The sequence below is a fragment of the Perna viridis genome, chromosome 4, assembly GCF_037379345.1.
Source record: "Perna viridis isolate PV_CMFRI_1.1 ecotype Kerala chromosome 4, ASM3737934v1, whole genome shotgun sequence".
Classification (NCBI taxonomy): domain Eukaryota; kingdom Metazoa; phylum Mollusca; class Bivalvia; order Mytilida; family Mytilidae; genus Perna; species Perna viridis.
Window position 1 is genome coordinate 45,341,572 of NC_142448.1, and position 19,376 is coordinate 45,360,947.

Genomic DNA, 19,376 nt, shown 5'->3' on the forward strand with positions numbered 1-19,376 from the left:
AAAAGTGTAGGAAATAAATTGGTTGAAAAGTACTCACAGGTGTGCATATTTTATTACTTCTTGAGAATGGGAGAACATGATTTATATGTACAGAGCTTGTCATGGAATTACTCTACCAAAATCATTGTGTTAAACATTTTTCTTACTCTCCTTTCTAGGTTGTCAGGTAACTTTACATTTCAACTCGCCAAAATAAAATTTCACTATCCACCAGAGTTTCAGTACATATCTAAAACATTGAACATGAGTCGTCAGGCTGACAGATATGTTATGGGATATGCGAGATGAATTATACTCTACTGCAACACTAGTCAGGAAATTATTGACACTAGCCAACTGACATTTTTACTTGCCTTTTGGAGTTATCTTACAATGCAAAATTCGTGTAACTCTTCTTGCATTTGTAATTTACTAAAAACATTCTTAGATAAAATCTTGCATGGTAAACTAGCTAGTCGATGTTTCTTAAGGCAAAGGACATGGATTTACCTCTCTTGTATTCTGATCACAAGTAGGGGCAATTTCAAACTGTTTTATGGTAAATGCCAATTTTTATCATGGAAAACTAGAAAATACCTTGCTGTTACTCTAAGTGCAAATTTAGTGAAAAATAAGTACAAAAATAACTTTAAAAATCGTACCAGCCTTTTGCTAAACTTTTAGTAAATTATAATAACTGAAAATAAACGGTGTTGAAATTAACAATAAAATAGTCCGTCCACCCCTTATAAATTTCTGTAATATATGTCTCTGCTTCTTTTGTAGGGAATACTTAGATGACGACTTGTACCGTATCTCCCATTTCCAGATCGCCTTCTTATCTACTTTCCAACTTTGAAAAACTTCTAGTAGGATATATTGTAACCAAACATGGCTGCCTGTTTTTTAGGATATATCCTGAGTAATCTATGTGTAGAGATTTTTTTGTTTGTCGAAAAACATGGCCAACATTACTAAAAATTGGGGATTTGTGGAAATAACTCTCAAAACAAATGGGTTTACGTAAATTTTCATGGGGCAAAATTGATCGACTTATGCGGAAATTTTCACGAAGATCTGTTGATCGATGTACATGTTAGAGTTATTGCCCTTGAAGAATAAAAAGAAAAATGACTGAGAAATTTATTTTATAATATGAAAACCGGTTGGATAACTAAGATGCCCCCCATTGATTAAATGATTGTTGTGACAATAGTGCATGCAGTAGTGTCAGTAGACTAGCTTTACAAAGCTAAAAAGACTATTTTTGAATAGATGAGCGATTCGAATTCAGACTCTCTAGAGCTTCTTATTTGTAATAATGTTTCAAATTGCGTGATGCACGAAATATTTGTCATATTACTCTGAAATATTTTAAATATTCTCTATACAAGGACTATGATACATATACCTATTGTCACTTTCATCGACTCATCCTTATCATTATCATTAGATATTTATCCATGAGAACTCTCTTATTTGTCAAGTATAGTGGATTGAATGACAGACACATTGTGCATTCATGTTAGTCCTCTCCGGGACTTATGGGCCAATATCTTTTCACTTGTTTTCCAAAACGGCTTTGGATTGTTGACACATTCTGAGTATAATAAAACTGTCATTTGGCTGACTGTAGAAATTATATCTTGTGTTCACACATGAAGTTACTATACTATGAGGGCTGTTGAAATGGTAGCGCTGGATTGTTGTTAAGAAGAATTAGTTTATGTATGTAAGTAATAATCACAATAGCTAGATTATACGAATGTCGGAATACGAAAACAGTTCGACCGAGGACCGACCTGAGATTTGCAAAGCAACAGAAATAAGCAAAGTGACGTCGAAAAAGATCGTCTTACTCACAGTTTTATAGTGGAGTGCTCGTTTATTCTTCAGTTTCTGTTTGTGTTCTGTTAGTCAATTCGAGTAATTTATTGTATTTTGTCTGTTGGTCTAGTCCTTGTTCCCGAATCATGGATATCATGTTCTGTCTGTTCGACAAGCTTTGTCCCCGAATCATGCATATCATGTTTTGTCTGTTGGACAAGCCTTTGTCCCTGAATCATGGTTATTGTGTTCTGTCTGTTGAACTAGTCTTTGTCCCCGAATCATGGATATCACGTTCTGTCTGTTGGACAAGCTTTGTCCCCGAATTATAGATATCATGTTCTGTTTGTTGGACAAGCCTTTGTCCCCGAATCATGGATATCATGTTCTGTCTGTTGGACAAGCCTTTGTTCCCGAATCATGGATATAATGTTCTGTCTGTTCGACAAGCTTTGTCCCCGAATCATGGATTTCGTGTTCTGTCTGTTGGAGAAGCCTTTGTCCCCGAATCATGGATATTGTGCTCTGTCTGTTGGTATAGTCTTTGTCCCCGAATCATGGATATCATGTTCTGTCTGTTGGACAAGCCTTTTTCCCCGAATCATGGATATCATGTTCTGTCTGTTCGACAAGCTTTGTCCCCGAATCATGGATATTATGCTCTGTCTGTTGGTATAGTCTTTGTCCCCGAATCATGGATATTATGCTCTGTCTGTTGGTATAGCCTTTGTCCCCGAATCATGGATATTATGCTCTGTCTGTTGGACAAGCCTTTGTCCCCGAATCATGGATATCGTGTTCTGTCTGTTGGACAAGCCTTTGTCCCCGAATCATGGATTTCGTGTTCTGTCTGTTGGACAAGACTCTGTCCCCGAATCATGGATATCATGTTCTGTCTGTTGGACAAGCCTTTGTCCCCGAATCATGGATATCATGTTTTTGTCTGTTTGACTAGTGTTTGTCCCCAAATCATGGATATCATGTTCTGTCTGTTGGACAAGACTTTGTCCCCGAATCATGGATATTATGCTCTGTCTGTTGGACAAGCCTTTGTCCCCGAATCATGGATTTCGTGTTCTGTCTGTTGGACAAGCTTTGTCCCCGAATTACGGATATCATGTTCTGTCTGTTGGACAAGCCTTTGTCTCCGAATCATGGATATCACGTTCTATCTGTTGGACAAGCCTTTGTCCCCGAATCATGGATATCATGTTTTTGTCTGTTGGACAAGCCTTTGTCCCCGAATCATGGATATTATGCTCTGTCTGTTGAACTAGCCTTTGTCCCCGAATCATGAATATCATGTTCCCGTTTTGATCATGATTTCAAGAAGTGCTTGACATTGTTTTCACATCTACATCCATTTACAACGGTATTTTCAGAGGAAGTCAATTCCTATACTCGGCGTCACATAAATAACATACTGTTAAAATTTTAATAAAAATATTTTTTACGACTTTATTGACACCTACCGTCGTTTAAATTGTCTTAAATGGCTTGCTCATTCGTTTAGCCAAACGGTTTCTCCCTAAACATTGAATCGTTAAATTCCGGTCAAATTTTAATTCTCGGTGGCAATATTTACATTGTAAAAAGTCGGCCATGTTTACAGTGATCGGGTTGCTAGGAGATGTTGTTTACGTTTAAATGGTTTGTCCAAAAACCGAAGAACCCAGAATGCATTTCGGCGTTATTTCGGATATCTCTGATTTATTTTACGAACAACGTACAATACCGAGAAGTTGATCAAGCAGACGATTGTCACCGGAGTTCGACGGGAACTTACGAACTTCGTTTGTAAACAAATCGTCCCGTAGAAATCAACATGGCGGATATTAGTATGGGATTTTCCCGTAAGGATTTCTTACGCATGATTTAAGCTAATAAGCGACTCGTTGGTACTAACACGTCATGCATATATGCGAACTATCTTCATATTAAATAAAAGAGAGACAACTCTAGCGGTAAGTCCCGACGGTTTAAAAAGTAGAGCTTCAATTCGAAAATGTATTGTATGTGACGTCGAGTATAAAGGTTACTCGGCTATTTTATTACACATTAGTATGACTATTTTATTTTTTTAAATGCTCATTCACGCCTCTCAATATATATATAAGTGTAAGTAATTGTAAGAATCATGCAAAATGGGAAAAATCAGAAACATGCAGGTCAAAGCCCCACTGATCTGACAATGTAATATCATTCAAGGATACTTTCTCTATTTGAAAAAAAATCATTGTTTGGTCTCTGTGTCACTGGCTTTGGTCAGAAATTTTTCAATAGAATTTTGGAAAAATGAGATTTTTGACAGAGTTACCTGCCCTTGAAATGCTTATTTTCAGTGCATTTCAGTGAAATTGTAATTCAATGTGCCAGAATGATATGGAAAATCTTGTCTGTTTTCCTACATTCATTCTGATTGTGCAAATAATCATCAACTTACTCTACCAAAATGATGGTTTTTTTCCGTACTATGTTTCACTTACTGCCTGATTCTTACAGGGATTAACATTTAAAATCACTTGTCAATTTGAAGTTGTTTACGAAAAGCGTACTGTCATTTAAACCTTATCAAATTAAAATCACACCCATATACACATGTAAATGAGATGAAACCCGAAGTTTGGATTTATCTCCTAAGAAATACACCATCTAATATAAAATATTTTCAAACTGACACATAAAAACAAACCTGAAGGCTAAATATGTAAATTAGGCAAAAGAAAAACGGTTTAAAAGTTTTATTTACAAGACAAATGTATGACATTTTGATTTATACTTAAAATTTGAATACATGTAACATAAATATAATTGCTTTGCATGTAAAATTGTTAAAACTATAGCAGTTTACACAAAACATGGATTTCACAACTATTTCAAATCTTATACATTCAGTCATTTTAGGATCATACCTATCACCAACGTACACTTATATAAACTCATTTCCAAAAAAAACTACTTAACAAATTCTTACTAAATAAGTCAAAAAATCTGTGTGCGATGGATTTAGTGATTATTCACTTAACATTTCTCCTCAGAAACAACATTCAAATGTTTGAATATGAATATAATAAGTTAAATTTATGTATAAAAAAACTAATTGAATTTCACATTTCTACATGACTGAAACATAATATCTTTAATATCACAGCTGATCCATACTTCAATGAATGAACAAAAAAGTACATGCAAACGCTTAGATATAGACAGCCCAAATAAAACGTTTTAAGTAAACATTGCAGACCATTAAAACACTCGAAACACCAGAAACACTAAGCATTCTGACAGTAATACATGTAATGCATGATATTCGTCTTCCTCGTCTAAAAACTAGATGTTTATTTGACTACAGAAGACGAAAATATAGTAGAACACAAGTTTAACTTCCGAGACTTTTAGATGTATTACGCCGGCAGTTTTAAATGAATTATTTTGTGCACAATATAAATACCCACTATGCAACGGATGTATACTAATTATGTCTGTTTTATTGTTAGATGATTTTAATACTAGAGGAAATGTTTACCGTGTGAAAAGTTTGAAAACAACATGATTTAAACAAACCACATGTACCCATTATCTTGAATGGCTACAATGAAAACTTATCGGCAGCGAGATCGTTTATTTTGCTTAAAAGCCTGGAACTAAAATGGACGTCTAAAACATTTGCATATAGGCGTACTAATTTAAGTGATTCCACGGAATATTGGCTGACATGTTAAATGTGAAAAATAAGTTAAATGACAATTTGTTTGGTATAATTATCATAGTATGAGATTCATATCCGTAACAATTCAACACCCTAAGCTAAACCATTCTGGTGTCGTGTCCGCTCGTGAACTTAAAATTTAGTTAAGATATGACACAAGGTTTCGCAAACTTTTTCAAATTCCTCCATGTCTATGAACAAAGAACACAAACTCGACCTCAGAGTATTTTTGTTAGAATACTGTGGATTATACTTTATTCTGGAAACGTTGAGTACTTCCCGGATTCGTTGACGTCATCGTAATCAACACATAGTAAACAAATGTACAAGAATGCTAAAATGAACAGAAGTCCAGTTGCGATCCATGAGGTCATAAACGTCCACAAATATTCTATATTTGTGTTTGCTGGATACATATGATATTTATTCTCGTCCAGATCTCGCAATGCCATGAAACAGACGTTACTGGCAACCCCTGCCATTGCTGAAAATAAAATAATTATATGAGAATAAATTTCCATTACGATGGACATTGATCGGATCATTAACATTCGAGGTACATTGTCTACTTGATACATGTAGTTTGTGAACAAAATGATTTACATGTATTCAACAATCAAGTCCTAAAGATACCACTTCGACCAAATACTAAATTACAAAAAAACACGTTTCTATTGAACTGTACATCAATGACTTTTCCAACCTTGTAATGAATTCAATGGTACATAACGATCAAGTAAATACCGTAAAAAAGAGGAAAATAACTGTGAAACAAACACGCGTACATTGTAGAATTCCCCCAAAAGTCTAAATCTTTGTTATCTAAAAATACCAGAAGTATATAAACAAGAATCTCATTAGCTTCCCATTATAGTTCACATTAGATTGGTAATGAACTTTTCTTCAATAATGCATGCATTATCTGCAGCTGGATATTAAACTACTGTAACAGTCAATCTTTAATCTAAGACAGGGCAATCTAACTATTCAGCTATATTTACAACTTATAACTTCTAGATGGCAATCTGTACCACGATACAGAATTTAAACTAGTTTTCGAATGGGCTAAAGAATTGATGCTTTACTCCTTAAGAACCATCTAGAATGCCTTTGTATGGTTTTACACACTTTACTTAAGATTTTTTTAAACAAATGCTCCAGATTTGTATTGTGATTTGACTCGCATCTTGTAACCTTAGTCATTATGTATACATACCTGCTAGAAGGAACAATATAGCGGATCCAAGATAGATAGAAGATCGTTTGGGGTTCTGTCTACAAGGCCATAATCCACATATTATTGTTAAAACTGCGAAAATCTGTAGGCCTCCACACGTGATCAACAGACCTACCCATGACCGCTCCAAATCTGTGATAAAATAAATGTCATGAATTAATATTATGATTGCATTCAATCATCAAACAATGACCCGTTTTAACCCTTGTCCACAAGAACCACGTACGTTACATATAAGAATAGGAAATAATAACTTATCGATTCTTATAGACGAATTTCCGTTGTTGCCATGGTAATTATGCTCATTGAAATTTATTTAACGTGGGAATTTGTTTTGAAACATCAGACTACTTGCAATTTACTTTTGAAAAGCATGATCTATTAAGATATCTAATTGCAAAAGCAAATCATTTAGAACTGAGTTACTAACAGACGTGCACCGACATCGTGGTTAAATACATCAAGTTTACATTATTACTAACAACTCAAAAATATTCCAATATATACAACTTTTGAACTCCATTTTCAGACCCCTGAAAACATAGTTTGGAGGGTATATAAGAATCATCACTCCCCTCCTGTCTGTATGTCTACTTGTCTGTCCATTCGTCTGTCCACATTTCTTGTAAGCGCAACTCCTCCTAAACCGCCCAAGTGATTTTGAAATTTTACAGGAATAATGGGCATCATTTGTAGATGTGCATGAAGGAAAAGAGTTTATATCGGAAGACTCTAAAGGGAAATAATCAAACTAAAGGGTTTTAAGTGTTGAAACATCGTAAGTACAACTAAACCGCTCAAAGGATTTTGATGAAACTTTATAGGAGGGCAAGGGCATCATATCTATCGAAGGAGTCTGACTAGGGAGATAATCCAAATTAAGGGTTTTACACGTTAAGGACTTGTAAGCGCTACTCCTTCTCAACCGCTCAATGGATTATGATGAAACTTTAAAGACATTTCAAGGCAGGTTTGGTATCATATGTAGATATGCGTGAAGGAACATAGGTATTGTCGGAGAAATCCAAATGGATATAATTGAACTTATTATTTAAATATATTTAACTTTATTCTCTTTTTGTGAGCTTCCTCGCAGTATTTCTAGTTTATATTTTCTTATGCATATATGTACCTTAATAATGAAGATAATGGGTAATATGAGCGATCTGTAATCAAGTTTCTGAAAACCTGCTATAAACATAGTAGATTTTAGAACTACACATTGTAACGATTAAACACTGTGCTACCTCATATTACATATACTTCTATAATACACCTCTTATCTCCACTTCAGCTTTTAGACCCGATATATATTCAACCCAATGAATGTTAATGACAGTTAAGACTTCCTTTCAGAAAACATCGATATCAATACTCTGCAGTCACGCGCGCCAACCTTTTCAACCTTGCTACAAATCTTAGTGATATGTACATTTAGAGATCCATGATGTCCTAAAATGTGATGTCCAACATTCATAGAATGAAATAACTTAGTGTCTTTTTGTTTGTTATTTTTGTATGTGTGGTAAATACTAAATTATCGATCATCATTGTCTCTAGTACTTGGTATGCGTGCATATCATTATTATCTGTACGCTAAAGGCAAATTACAACTGAATAAAGGGGGATACACCCATAGATCGGTTGTCAAGGTACTCACGTAAGTATCTAATATCGTCAGAAGACGTCGGGTCAACCCTTGGTATAAGGTCCTGATACGTGTATACACAGTTTCCGTATCTCTTCCTGTCCTCACCTGAAACATTTAAACCAAATAGACAATAAGGGAAAAAAAAACAAAAACAAAAACTCTTGAAATCAGTCAGTGATATGTTTGTATTATATAAAATTTCACCAAAGCCTATCAAGCTCTCACTTGAAACAGAATGAAATCAGTCCAAGTTACTTTGATGCTGACATGAGATTGATGTAATATGCTGGAAGCAAACGTTTCAATGATTTGTAAGAGTTGTGTCCCATACCCTAGGTCTACCTCCTTAAAAGTACAACTACACCGACATGGTTAACGAAAGAAACAAACAAAATCAAAAAAAAAAAAAAAAAAAACTAAGACATGCAATTCCTGGATTTCGTTTTGATGTTTCGTTCTGCATTTTAATACAAACACGATAATTTCCCAAAAAAGTTTTATTTTATGAAATTGTTTGTACACATATTTTCTGAATACAGAACAAAATGTGTTACAAAATGTACATGTAATCCTTTGGCAAGACCATTTGCTAGGAAATTCATTATATCTAATAACATTAGCTTTACCGAATTTTCATTTTTAATTGATCAAGACATTGCCGACATTTGTGACACTGGGCTATCAAATACGGTAATCAACCACTGTGACATGCATTTGTTTCGATGTTGTTTTACCATAATACTTTACCCACAACACTTCGACCTCTCTTAGCAGATATACATACATAAAGCCAAGGAAAAAAGAGCATATACAGGAGGAATATTTATTACCCCAAAAGTGCAAATACATGTTGTGCACACTAATGTTTGTTTTTACAGTTTTATGTATTTGTATCTGTATATATCTGCCTTGTCAACTTTATATTCCTTGACAATTTACACGACATAAACGCATACCAAACATCATAGATATTTTTTTTATCATTTGATCGAGTTTCTCTGGTCTTCTTTCTAACGTGCCATTTTTTCTCTATGAATTTACTTTAAATTTACAGCGTATCAAAACATATCAATACCGCCTTTATTGAAACTGTTATATTTTTTTTCTGAGCTCTAATATAATAAATCATAACTAGAGGGCAATTCTGTACATACATGTACATGCTGAATTGAAAACATCAAATCAAGTTCAACCGGTTTCACAATGAAGTGCCTAACGTGTCTACAATATAAATATACCAAAAAAAAAACAGTGTCATTTAACACTAAAAAATAAACTAAATGAAATAAATTAGATTATCGAAGTATCTGAACTCTGTGGCTTTAATATATACTGAATATAAAGGTCATAACCTATATCAGATGCTGTATCAACTCGAGACTTCTATATGACCCAAAGGTCCGCGGGCCCGCGGGGTGATATAGGTCGAGGGTTGATACAGACTTAAACATGTCATGTTCATCATGTAATTTATTTTAACCACACTTCGAGTTAGGCCTGTGAAGAGGTACGATATAAGGTATGCGATATAGATCTAGGGTGTGATATAGGGTATGCAATATAGGTCTAGAAGTGTGGTATAGGGTATGCAATATATGGTAGACGATATAGGGTTTAAAAATACACGTACAATTCATATACAAAAAAGTTATATCTTAATCTAAATATTAGATATTTTATGTTATAATGAGTGTCGATGCTTGTCTTAGACTGTCTCACTTATATACAAAAATACTGTACATAAACGTATATGATTTTCTCTGTTTATCGGTCGATTATTGACACTAATAGTTCCAAATTCTGCCCATATAAAGGTCTACGATTTTACAGTTATAATAATTCTTGTAAAAAGGTATCAATTTAAAGTGAATGTCTATTTCAAAGAAACAACCAACCTGTGAAATAATTTATGAATTATACACACCTGCCGGGATATCATTTAGGTAACATTTTCTCCACATTCCATATCGATATGAATATTCGTTTTTAATCGTTGAATTACTATTTCCATTGGCATTGACTTCATACCAATAATCGAAGTAAATACTAACAAGAGTCAAAGCTAATGCTGAAATCATAAAGAAAACTGACACTGCTATAGCACACATGTGTCTCCCCATCGTAATTATCTGTCTTGTACCCTTCACTGAAATTATTGTCCGAAATTCGAAAACTGTGCTCTCATTCCACAAGTCTCAGCTCGTATAGGGAGCGGCCATTCCCCTGCATGAATCAAAAGACTATTCTGTTCTCTCAACCGGTTTACCTTTGAATACCTGTGTTTAAAGCCAATCTAGGGAGTTTCTCAAACATGAAAAATGTGTGCTGTAAACAACGAAAGTGACAAATGATTACTCAGATACGGATAATATCTTCAAGATTAAAATAGTGTTAGGAGAAAAGAATGTTGTTATGATTGTATAACACATAAAAAAAGCCGATACTATTTTGATATTTACCACGGGCGTTTTATCTTTGTCAAAACAATTTTCATTATTGACAATTCATATTCAAATTGATATTTGAGAATCACTTAGAATGTGTCATAAATAGGAATGTCAATTTTAGAATAATTATGGATTGGAGGCGATCAAAGCTATGTATGTACACTAATTCCCATCAATGAAATAAGTGACAAAATTTAAATAGCTTGCTCACAATTAAAGAACTCAGCTAACACCCTCGTTTTACGAGCCTAAGAGCCTTTGATGTCACATGCAATTATCATTTTCTTTGAAAGTAACACATTGTTTATTATTATTTTTAGTGGGGTTCCGAGTGGACTTTTTTGCGTGCGTCTTGTAAACATAGGGTAAGGCATACAAAGTTAAAGTTTGATAATAGAGAAAAAATGATACATGATTAACTCATGTCAACGCCCTCAATTGAAGTATTAAGTTGCGTTTCCAACTACAGTTGAGCAAAAGATGACCACACCCGTATACACATATAAGGGTGTGGTCATCTTATGTATAAAGATTAAAATACGCTTCTTTTGAATGAGGCTAATGACATTTTTTTTCTTTTTTTAAAATAATTTGTCTACGTGACAGGTTAAAAGGAACTCGCATATCTTTTCACTATGTATATAACGTGACATATCGATAATAAGGTTTTGGCTGAAATTTCGCCCAATCTATAGTAAACTTTCCGCACTCAATTTTTCTGGTCATCATTACTCAAGTGACCTGGGCTGGTGACCTTCTTAACAAGTGCGTTATAGTTACCTACGTAATACTGTATCCCGTAAATCCGCGTAAATAGGAAGAAATTTAATTGTTGTAGCGAATTTCTACAGTGGTATTATTTTCGACCATATCTTTTATATATTGTCTATTGTCCCTTTACGCTTAATCGGATTGTAAATAAAAACCCGGGGACGGTCTCAAAACAGCGTCTGTGTAACTGAAATAAATCTATGTAACAGGGATAATCGATAGTCATGACATTGACACTTTGTTTCCTGCTGTTATCTCTCTTTGGTAAAGAAGTGAAAAGACACAAATTTTGATTTTTTTATTTGTTCTCTTAAAAGATCCAAAAAGGACTTTGGGTTGCCCGGTCTCCTAATGAAAATGGAAATTGTCGGAACTATTCAATTTTGCATTGTCATTTCACAAGTGAATATGCATTTTTTTCAGTTTTTGTTAATCTCAGGATCCGCCATGGCATTTATTGCTTTAAAAAAACTCGCCCATATTGCTAACGACCGCGAATGTAAAACATGTTATTTGTATACAACATGGTTAAGTATATGCACGGGTTCGTTAGGACTACGTACGTTTCGCTTCACAATGTTTGAGCTAACAAATAAAGAACATGAACAAATTGGCAAAACACAGCGAGGACACATCGTTTCAGAAAGTTTACGACTGTTGTGCTCAATTTTAATAAATAATGAATATATTAATAGTCTATTCGTTCTTAAGTCAGTTCTCGCAATCGAAACATTGGACATTTGTGCATTCATTGCTCTTTGGTTACATCTTACTTTTGGGACGAGGATACCGTTACACTTGGTATGATGATCCTTTTCATTAAAAAATACTCTTACGTCGATCTCTGACGCATACTCAAAAAGAATCAGAACAACAAAAAATATATTTAGTGGCTTAATTACTTCCTATACGCATCGGAATATTCCGTTAATCATTCGTTCGAACAGTTTACTTCTTTACATTAAGAAATGAAAACCGTTGAAGTACAGCAGAGCATGTCTGAAAGAATAACATCCGTTCATCTCTTCGTCCATCACCCTAAGGATTATCTACTTTGTGTGATCTGTAACCCAAAATGTGTCTAACTAATACCGGTCAAACTTTTCAACTGTGTTTATGTCTTTTATGGACATATTTTATTATTTTTGCCTAGAACTTTTGAATGTTGAACTTACTAGCTATATTTTCAGCAGTATATGCAACCATTAGTACAATACTTCAAGAAAATTGTAACACACTTAAGATCAATTTTTAACGTGAATAATGTATATACTGTTGTGCTTACAAATGACGGTGACACACGTCCAGACATTTATTGGTCTTGTTTTTTTAAGTTAATGTGTGAAGGGAGGAAATACTTCAGAAACTTTGAAGTACGACCATCTAAAAATATTTAACAAATCTATTTCTTTTCAAGAACAATAGTTGGCTAATGTAACGGTGTATTTCATAGAATTAATGAAATTGAAAATAGTTTGATATAGAAATCTATCACCGACAAAAAAAGCGTTGACGACCAGAAAAATGGTTTGATTTTCCGGTGGATATCGTTGAAATTGGATACATTCGACGTAAACAGAATTACTTTTCGGCGTGAAGACCACAGAAAAAGGCCTCGTGGGAAATATTTCTGTTTTCAACAATTGTATTACAACTGCAGAATAAGAGTTTTGTTTTTAGATTAATTTCTGATACGACGAGAGTTAATGACCAAACCAAGTCCCGAGCGTATTCGTCTCCGGAATTTAACATTGTTATTATCAGAGTCTAGGTTGTCCAGTAGACATCTATAATGTTCTTTATTTCATTTTCTATTTACAAAATGAGGGAAAAATCGGAATTAAGTTTATCTCGATTCAAATGATTGCCCAGTAAAAAGGGGAAAATCTGATTACAAAAAGTCTATCAAATGTAAGTTTCTTTCGTCCTTTCACGGTTCTAATGATATAGCAATGTAAGAGAAGTACTATTTGAACTTTTATGACTCGACATTAAGTCATAATAAGATGTAAGTCAAAAGTGGAAAATGCTGTACAAGCTTTTTTTCATGGAATTCATTGTATCATTTCCAAGGTATAAATTGGTAAAACAACATCATTCTTTTCGGTACAGTTCAGACAGTCTATACTTGATAAAGCTCAACAAAGACACAAGTCGGTAATGTTCCGACTACAGTCGATGGAGATGATTATCTGAACTTAGCATTGCTTTATTTTTGCAAATCACTTGAGATAACTAAGTTAAAATATTTTTCAATTAGCCGAATAAGGACAAAGCCATGATCCCATAATTTGCATCCGTGATCAGATATCCAGAAAGAACTATCCCATGATTGGCCGATTGATCGAGTAAGTCAGACATCCAGAGAGCAATACTCCATGATTGACCGATAGATGAAATAAGTTACAATCCGCGATCAGGTATCCAGAAAATACAAGCTTATATGATTTACGGATAGTTCAATTAAGTTGTAATCCGCGATCAGATATCCAGAAAATACTACCACCTGATTGACCGATAGTTCAAGTAAGTTGTAATCCCTGACAAGATTTTCAACAAAGTACTAACCATTGACTGACGGATAGTTTAAGTGTAAGTTATAATCCGTCATCAGATATCCAGAAAGCACTACCCCATGACTGAAGGATAATTCAAGTAAGTTGTATTCCCCGACCAGATATCCAGAAAGTACAAGCTTATATGATTGAAAGATAGTTCAAGTAAGTTATAATCCGTGATCAAATATCCAGTAGGTACTACCTCATGACTGACCAATAGTTCAAGTAAGTTGTATTCACCGACCAGATATCCGGAAAATACAGGCTTATGATTGACGGATAGTTCAAGTAAGTTATAATCCGTGATCAGATATCTGCAAAATACTACTCCATGATTGGAACTGGTTGATAGAAGTAAGTTGTATTTCGTGATCAGATACCCAAAAAATACTATCGCATAATTGGCAGATAGAAGCAAGTAGTTTTCCGTGAATAAAAACCGGTATCAACTATAGTTCTACCCCATGATTAGCTGATAAATGTCATGTTTAGTCGACAGATTTTTAAAGAAGATCATACCTAATTTTATTTGTGAATATTTTTTTATATTTTTTTTATATTTTTTTCTTAATTTTGACATTGGATGAACATGCTGTAACATTTTAGTATAAAATTTGACTTCGAGGAGAATAAGCCATTAAGAAGGTGATTAAAAAAAATCATATTTCGTAGAGAATTTCACTATTTCGCCTACTATCAAATGAGTGGTCTATAAAATTTCTTGAACATTTGTTTAAAAAATTACTTGTCTGACGTTTTTTTTTTTATATCTGAAAAGAGAAACTGGGGGCCACTTTCATTTTTTTATGTTATATGAAACAAAAGTAAATAAAATGAATTCACGTTCAATATATTTTCCCAGTTAACTCCACTTTGAAAGAGTCTGTTTAACACAAATGTTTGTAATTATACCCTCCACAGATTAATGTCAAAAATTCTTTTCAGATAATTCTTTTGTGTCATTTCAAACACTTTATTGCTTAGTGAAAAACATAACTCTGACTGATTTTGCAAGTTGATAAAAAACAAGTACTATCTTCAAAACAAAGCCGACGCAGTAAAATTTTTCCTTTTACTTAAAATTTTCCACATTTCATTCAGGAAATAACACATGGCACACAATTTTAATTTTCGAACGTTCCCAGTTTTAGTTGAGTCCGAGTTGCTCATTTACTTTTGTTACTTTGTATGTGTTATTTAAGTTATTTTATTAATTTGTTGTGTGTGTCTGTTTTCCCTGTCCGGTCTACATCCCCGGACTGCATTATTTTGATTTCCCTTCTTTACTTTTGATTCAATACTATACTTAAAGACGAGTTTCGTTAGGGTTAATGACTAGTCGATAGATTCTAGTAACTGGGTCCGATAAGTTAAATATATAAAACAAACCAAAGAAAAAAACAAGACAAGACAAAAACAAAAAAACATTCTTCCCAAAAATATCTGAAATCAACAAAACTTTTGTAGTATCATATATAATGTTGACTCTATTACCGAAAAAAAGATTTTACCAGATGGTTGCTTTGTTGCCATAAACTCAGCAGTTCGAAATCGATAGAGCATTATACCGTTTTACCGGAGTGCAAGGGGACTGTTGGATATAGTAAAAGGGGCTGTTGGGTATAGTGAAAGGGGACTGTTGAATATAGTAAAAGGGGACTGTTGGGTATAGTGGAAAGGACTGTTAGGTATAGTAAAAAAGGGACTGTTGGGTATAGTAAAAGGGGGACTGTTGGATGTAGTATAAGGGGACTGTTGGATATAGTAAGAAGGGACTGTTGGGTATAGTAAAAAGGAACTGTTGGATATAGTAAGAGGATAAATTCTTAATTTCCCCAACAACTCTTTTCAGTAAGCATTAATTTGATGGATATAGCACATTTGAAGCGAGAATTTCCATTTATACTCAGTTGATTGGCTTAATACAGTCTTGTTGATTTGATATCAGAGTATTGCTGCAAGGTATCAGTACATAAACAAGATACACCACGGTAATCCATCACCAATATTGCGGTTACTAAGTATCTATAGTATGGTCGTGTGGGTATGTGAAATGTGTACAAGAAATTAATATATTTTTATATTTGAATCTCTCCCTTCGAAACACCGGATAAATTTAGCTTTTATAACACTGTTTACTTTTCAAAGGGATTTTTTTTCTTTTTTGGTATGTATTTACTGGTTTTAGCATACCTTTCAAAATAGGCCAATTTAGACTTTCAAAGACAATTAGTTCTGTAAGGTGTTGTCGTGACTTCAATATAATTCAACTGTTTTCAGTACTTTTAGTGATGCAACAGGAAAGTCAGTTTTATTTTTATTTACTCTTATAATAAAATACGGAATAGTACCATTGGTGCCTCTCAGCTAAAGTTTATAGAACTTACTCTCATGGTCACATGTTGAAATGATTTTTACTTAACACCTTTGGTATCTTTGAACTTAAGTATATAGGGCTTTATATATAACGAGAATAAATATCATGTATATGTCAAATAGACAACAACTCCACCGGGATGAAAATGTCAGCCCAAGGCTACCCATTGGTTTTCAATGAACAAACGCTCATACCACAGGGCAGACTACAGCTAGCCCCAAAACATCATTATACACAGGTACTGCGAAAGAGTTACCCCTATATATTCAAGTAAGATAAAAAATAATTTAAAGATAGAAAACTGTCATACAGAGACCAAAAATTCCTGAATTGGGACAGGCGCAAAAATGGCGTGATCACAACCCTCCCCCTTTAAAATCGGGCCACTGTGAAAAACATTACACAATTGAACACATATAAAAAATCGTTTAAAAAGGTTTGAGTCCTTTGTTACAACGGAAATAGGGAAAATGAATATAAATTACACAAATGTACAAACTAAGGACTACTAGCAGTTAACTGACATGCCAGCTCCAGACCAGTTTAAACCTACAAAATGTTATGTCCTAATCTATCAATCCAAATTATTCCCTGCAGGATTAAAAATCACGGTTTATCATACATTGTAAGTCACACAATAAGGACACATTATTAATATTTAATTTATTAAAAATCCTTCTTAAAAACTGCTTTTAAAAATAATGTTTTTCTATTTGAAGGCCATATAAGCGAATAAAATACAAAAAAATGCTATCTTTAATGATTTGACAACTATATCTCTTACGAATGAACCTATTCAACAGTTTAATTAACTTATTGGGTGATTATCGAGCTTTCCGTGCTTTGTGTAGAATATTACCGTAAAGATAGAGTGAGAGATACCCGCACGTATTAATCCTTTCCAAGGACATCTGTATTTGAGAGTGAGTTCCTTGTATCGGTTGAAAAAAATGTGAATGTTTTTACGAGCTTGTGATATCGAAAACCTTGATGTAGTAATTCTTCGTTTGTATAAAGGTTCCTTTTGTTAAAATCTGAGACATTGTTACAAATACAAGCAAATCGAACCAATTGTGATATGTAAACACCATATGACCAAGGGGACGTCACCATCTTAAAACGGACAGTTCACAGTGGTGAAATGAAAAATCATCTCTTTTATCGTAAAATTCAGCATTTACCGTTATCGATATCAATATTAAAATCAAGAAACGGACATTCTTTATTATCAATATTTGCTTTATTAAAATATTAGTATAAATATTGATGTCATCGTTGTTCAGAGCCAAAATTACTGTATACAGATTTTTATTAAAAAATCCTTCTCAAAATGAATAAATGCTGTTAATGATTACTTACAAGTGAAATAATTCTAATGATCCAGAAACAGTATTTAATGGACGAGATAACAACATATTCTGAAAAGTGGAAGAAACTATGTGTTTTTCAACAATGTTTTAGAGGTAAAATCACTACGTTGAGTTGAAAACAAAATTATCATAATCGATTTGGATATGATTTAAAACTAATTCAATAAGAATTTAAAGGAATCGAAATGTAAATGTAAAGAATTTTCGCAGTTTGAAAGACTATGAAAGAATTTTGAAAAATATTCTTTCCTAAGAAAAGGTTAAAACAGCAGGTATTATGGAAGCATAAGAATGTATTTTGGGAGTACCAAGATCGTAAGGTTCACACATAGCGCTTTCTGGATACCAACAGCCATAAGTCGGTAGTAATTTTAAAGTAGCAGTCTTTCTAAAAATCAGACAGAAGGTGATTCATGCAAGTCAAAACCCCACTGAATTTAGTTTTATTTCTTGTTCAGAAACAGTTACTGATCACATAACCAATCTTTGTTTTTTATTTGGGTGTTGCGCTTTTGAAATAAAAAATTATATAGATTGTACATGAAATTTGCACTTGACAAGAGTTATCGTTCTTGATTTTGGCTTCATTTGGTTGATTTTAGTGGGAGATGAATGTATGATTTTCTAAAAAGTGCAGTTCTGAATGCAGAAAAAATTATCGTTATGTGAAAGTATAGCATAAGTAGACTTAAAAAAGTATCGTTTCTTTGGTGGGTTTTTCTTAACCATGAATCACTTTACCATTGGCAGTGTCTGAATCTTATATGGACTGGAACTTAATAAGAGGAGTGTATACATGCATCTTATAATACAATTTATTATCTTATCAACGAGTGTAATTTTTCTTCAGAGATGCCATTGTGCAAATCATTTCTTTGCATCAAAAACTTGACATGCGTAGAAAACGTTGATAGATTTAATTAAATAGGCGCAAATCTAATATCAAAATAGACACTTTTTAAAATTCAACGTTCTTTCGGTTTAATTAAAGTTAATCTCTGTCAATCCGTCAGAGATTCTGCAGAAAATGCAGAGAAACGTAAGAAAATGTTAATATAATACTTTTACAGCTGACATCGCTTCAGCTTATTTAATTGTATTTTTTTGGATATCTTTCAAAATCCATATCAAGTTTCTTTTTTATCACCTTTTTTGGAAACTCACAAATTAGACTAATTATGCATAGATTTTATCAGTGTTTAGGAGCAAAATCCTTTTATTTCATTTCCTATAAATCTGTTCCATTTATTATGCATGAATTGGCAAAATGTCTCAGAAATCACAATTTGATTAAGCAATTACTGCGAGTTGAACAGAATATATGATAGATCTTTAAAGGGTAAATAGCACAAATACTCTTGTTCTCCATTGACATTTATTTTACAATATGTTTCATTTCACGTTGTAAGTTGGAACAATTCTGAGAGCATACGCATAGAGAAATAATCCA

General features: G+C 33.5%; 1 protein-coding gene across 1 annotated transcript; it reads right to left on the reverse strand.

The window, feature by feature from the left end:
* Positions 1 to 4,532: 4,532 nt before the first annotated feature.
* LOC148620254 (uncharacterized) lies at positions 4,533 to 10,707 on the reverse strand. The gene is made up of 4 exons (XM_088580991.1): positions 10,328 to 10,707; positions 8,413 to 8,508; positions 6,732 to 6,884; positions 4,533 to 5,999 (listed from the first exon to the last, which is right to left on the reverse strand). Exons 1-4 carry the CDS (start codon positions 10,521 to 10,523, stop codon positions 5,770 to 5,772), a joined length of 675 nt encoding a protein of 224 aa, XP_088437117.1. The 5' UTR covers positions 10,524 to 10,707; the 3' UTR covers positions 4,533 to 5,769.
* Positions 10,708 to 19,376: the final 8,669 nt, after the last annotated feature.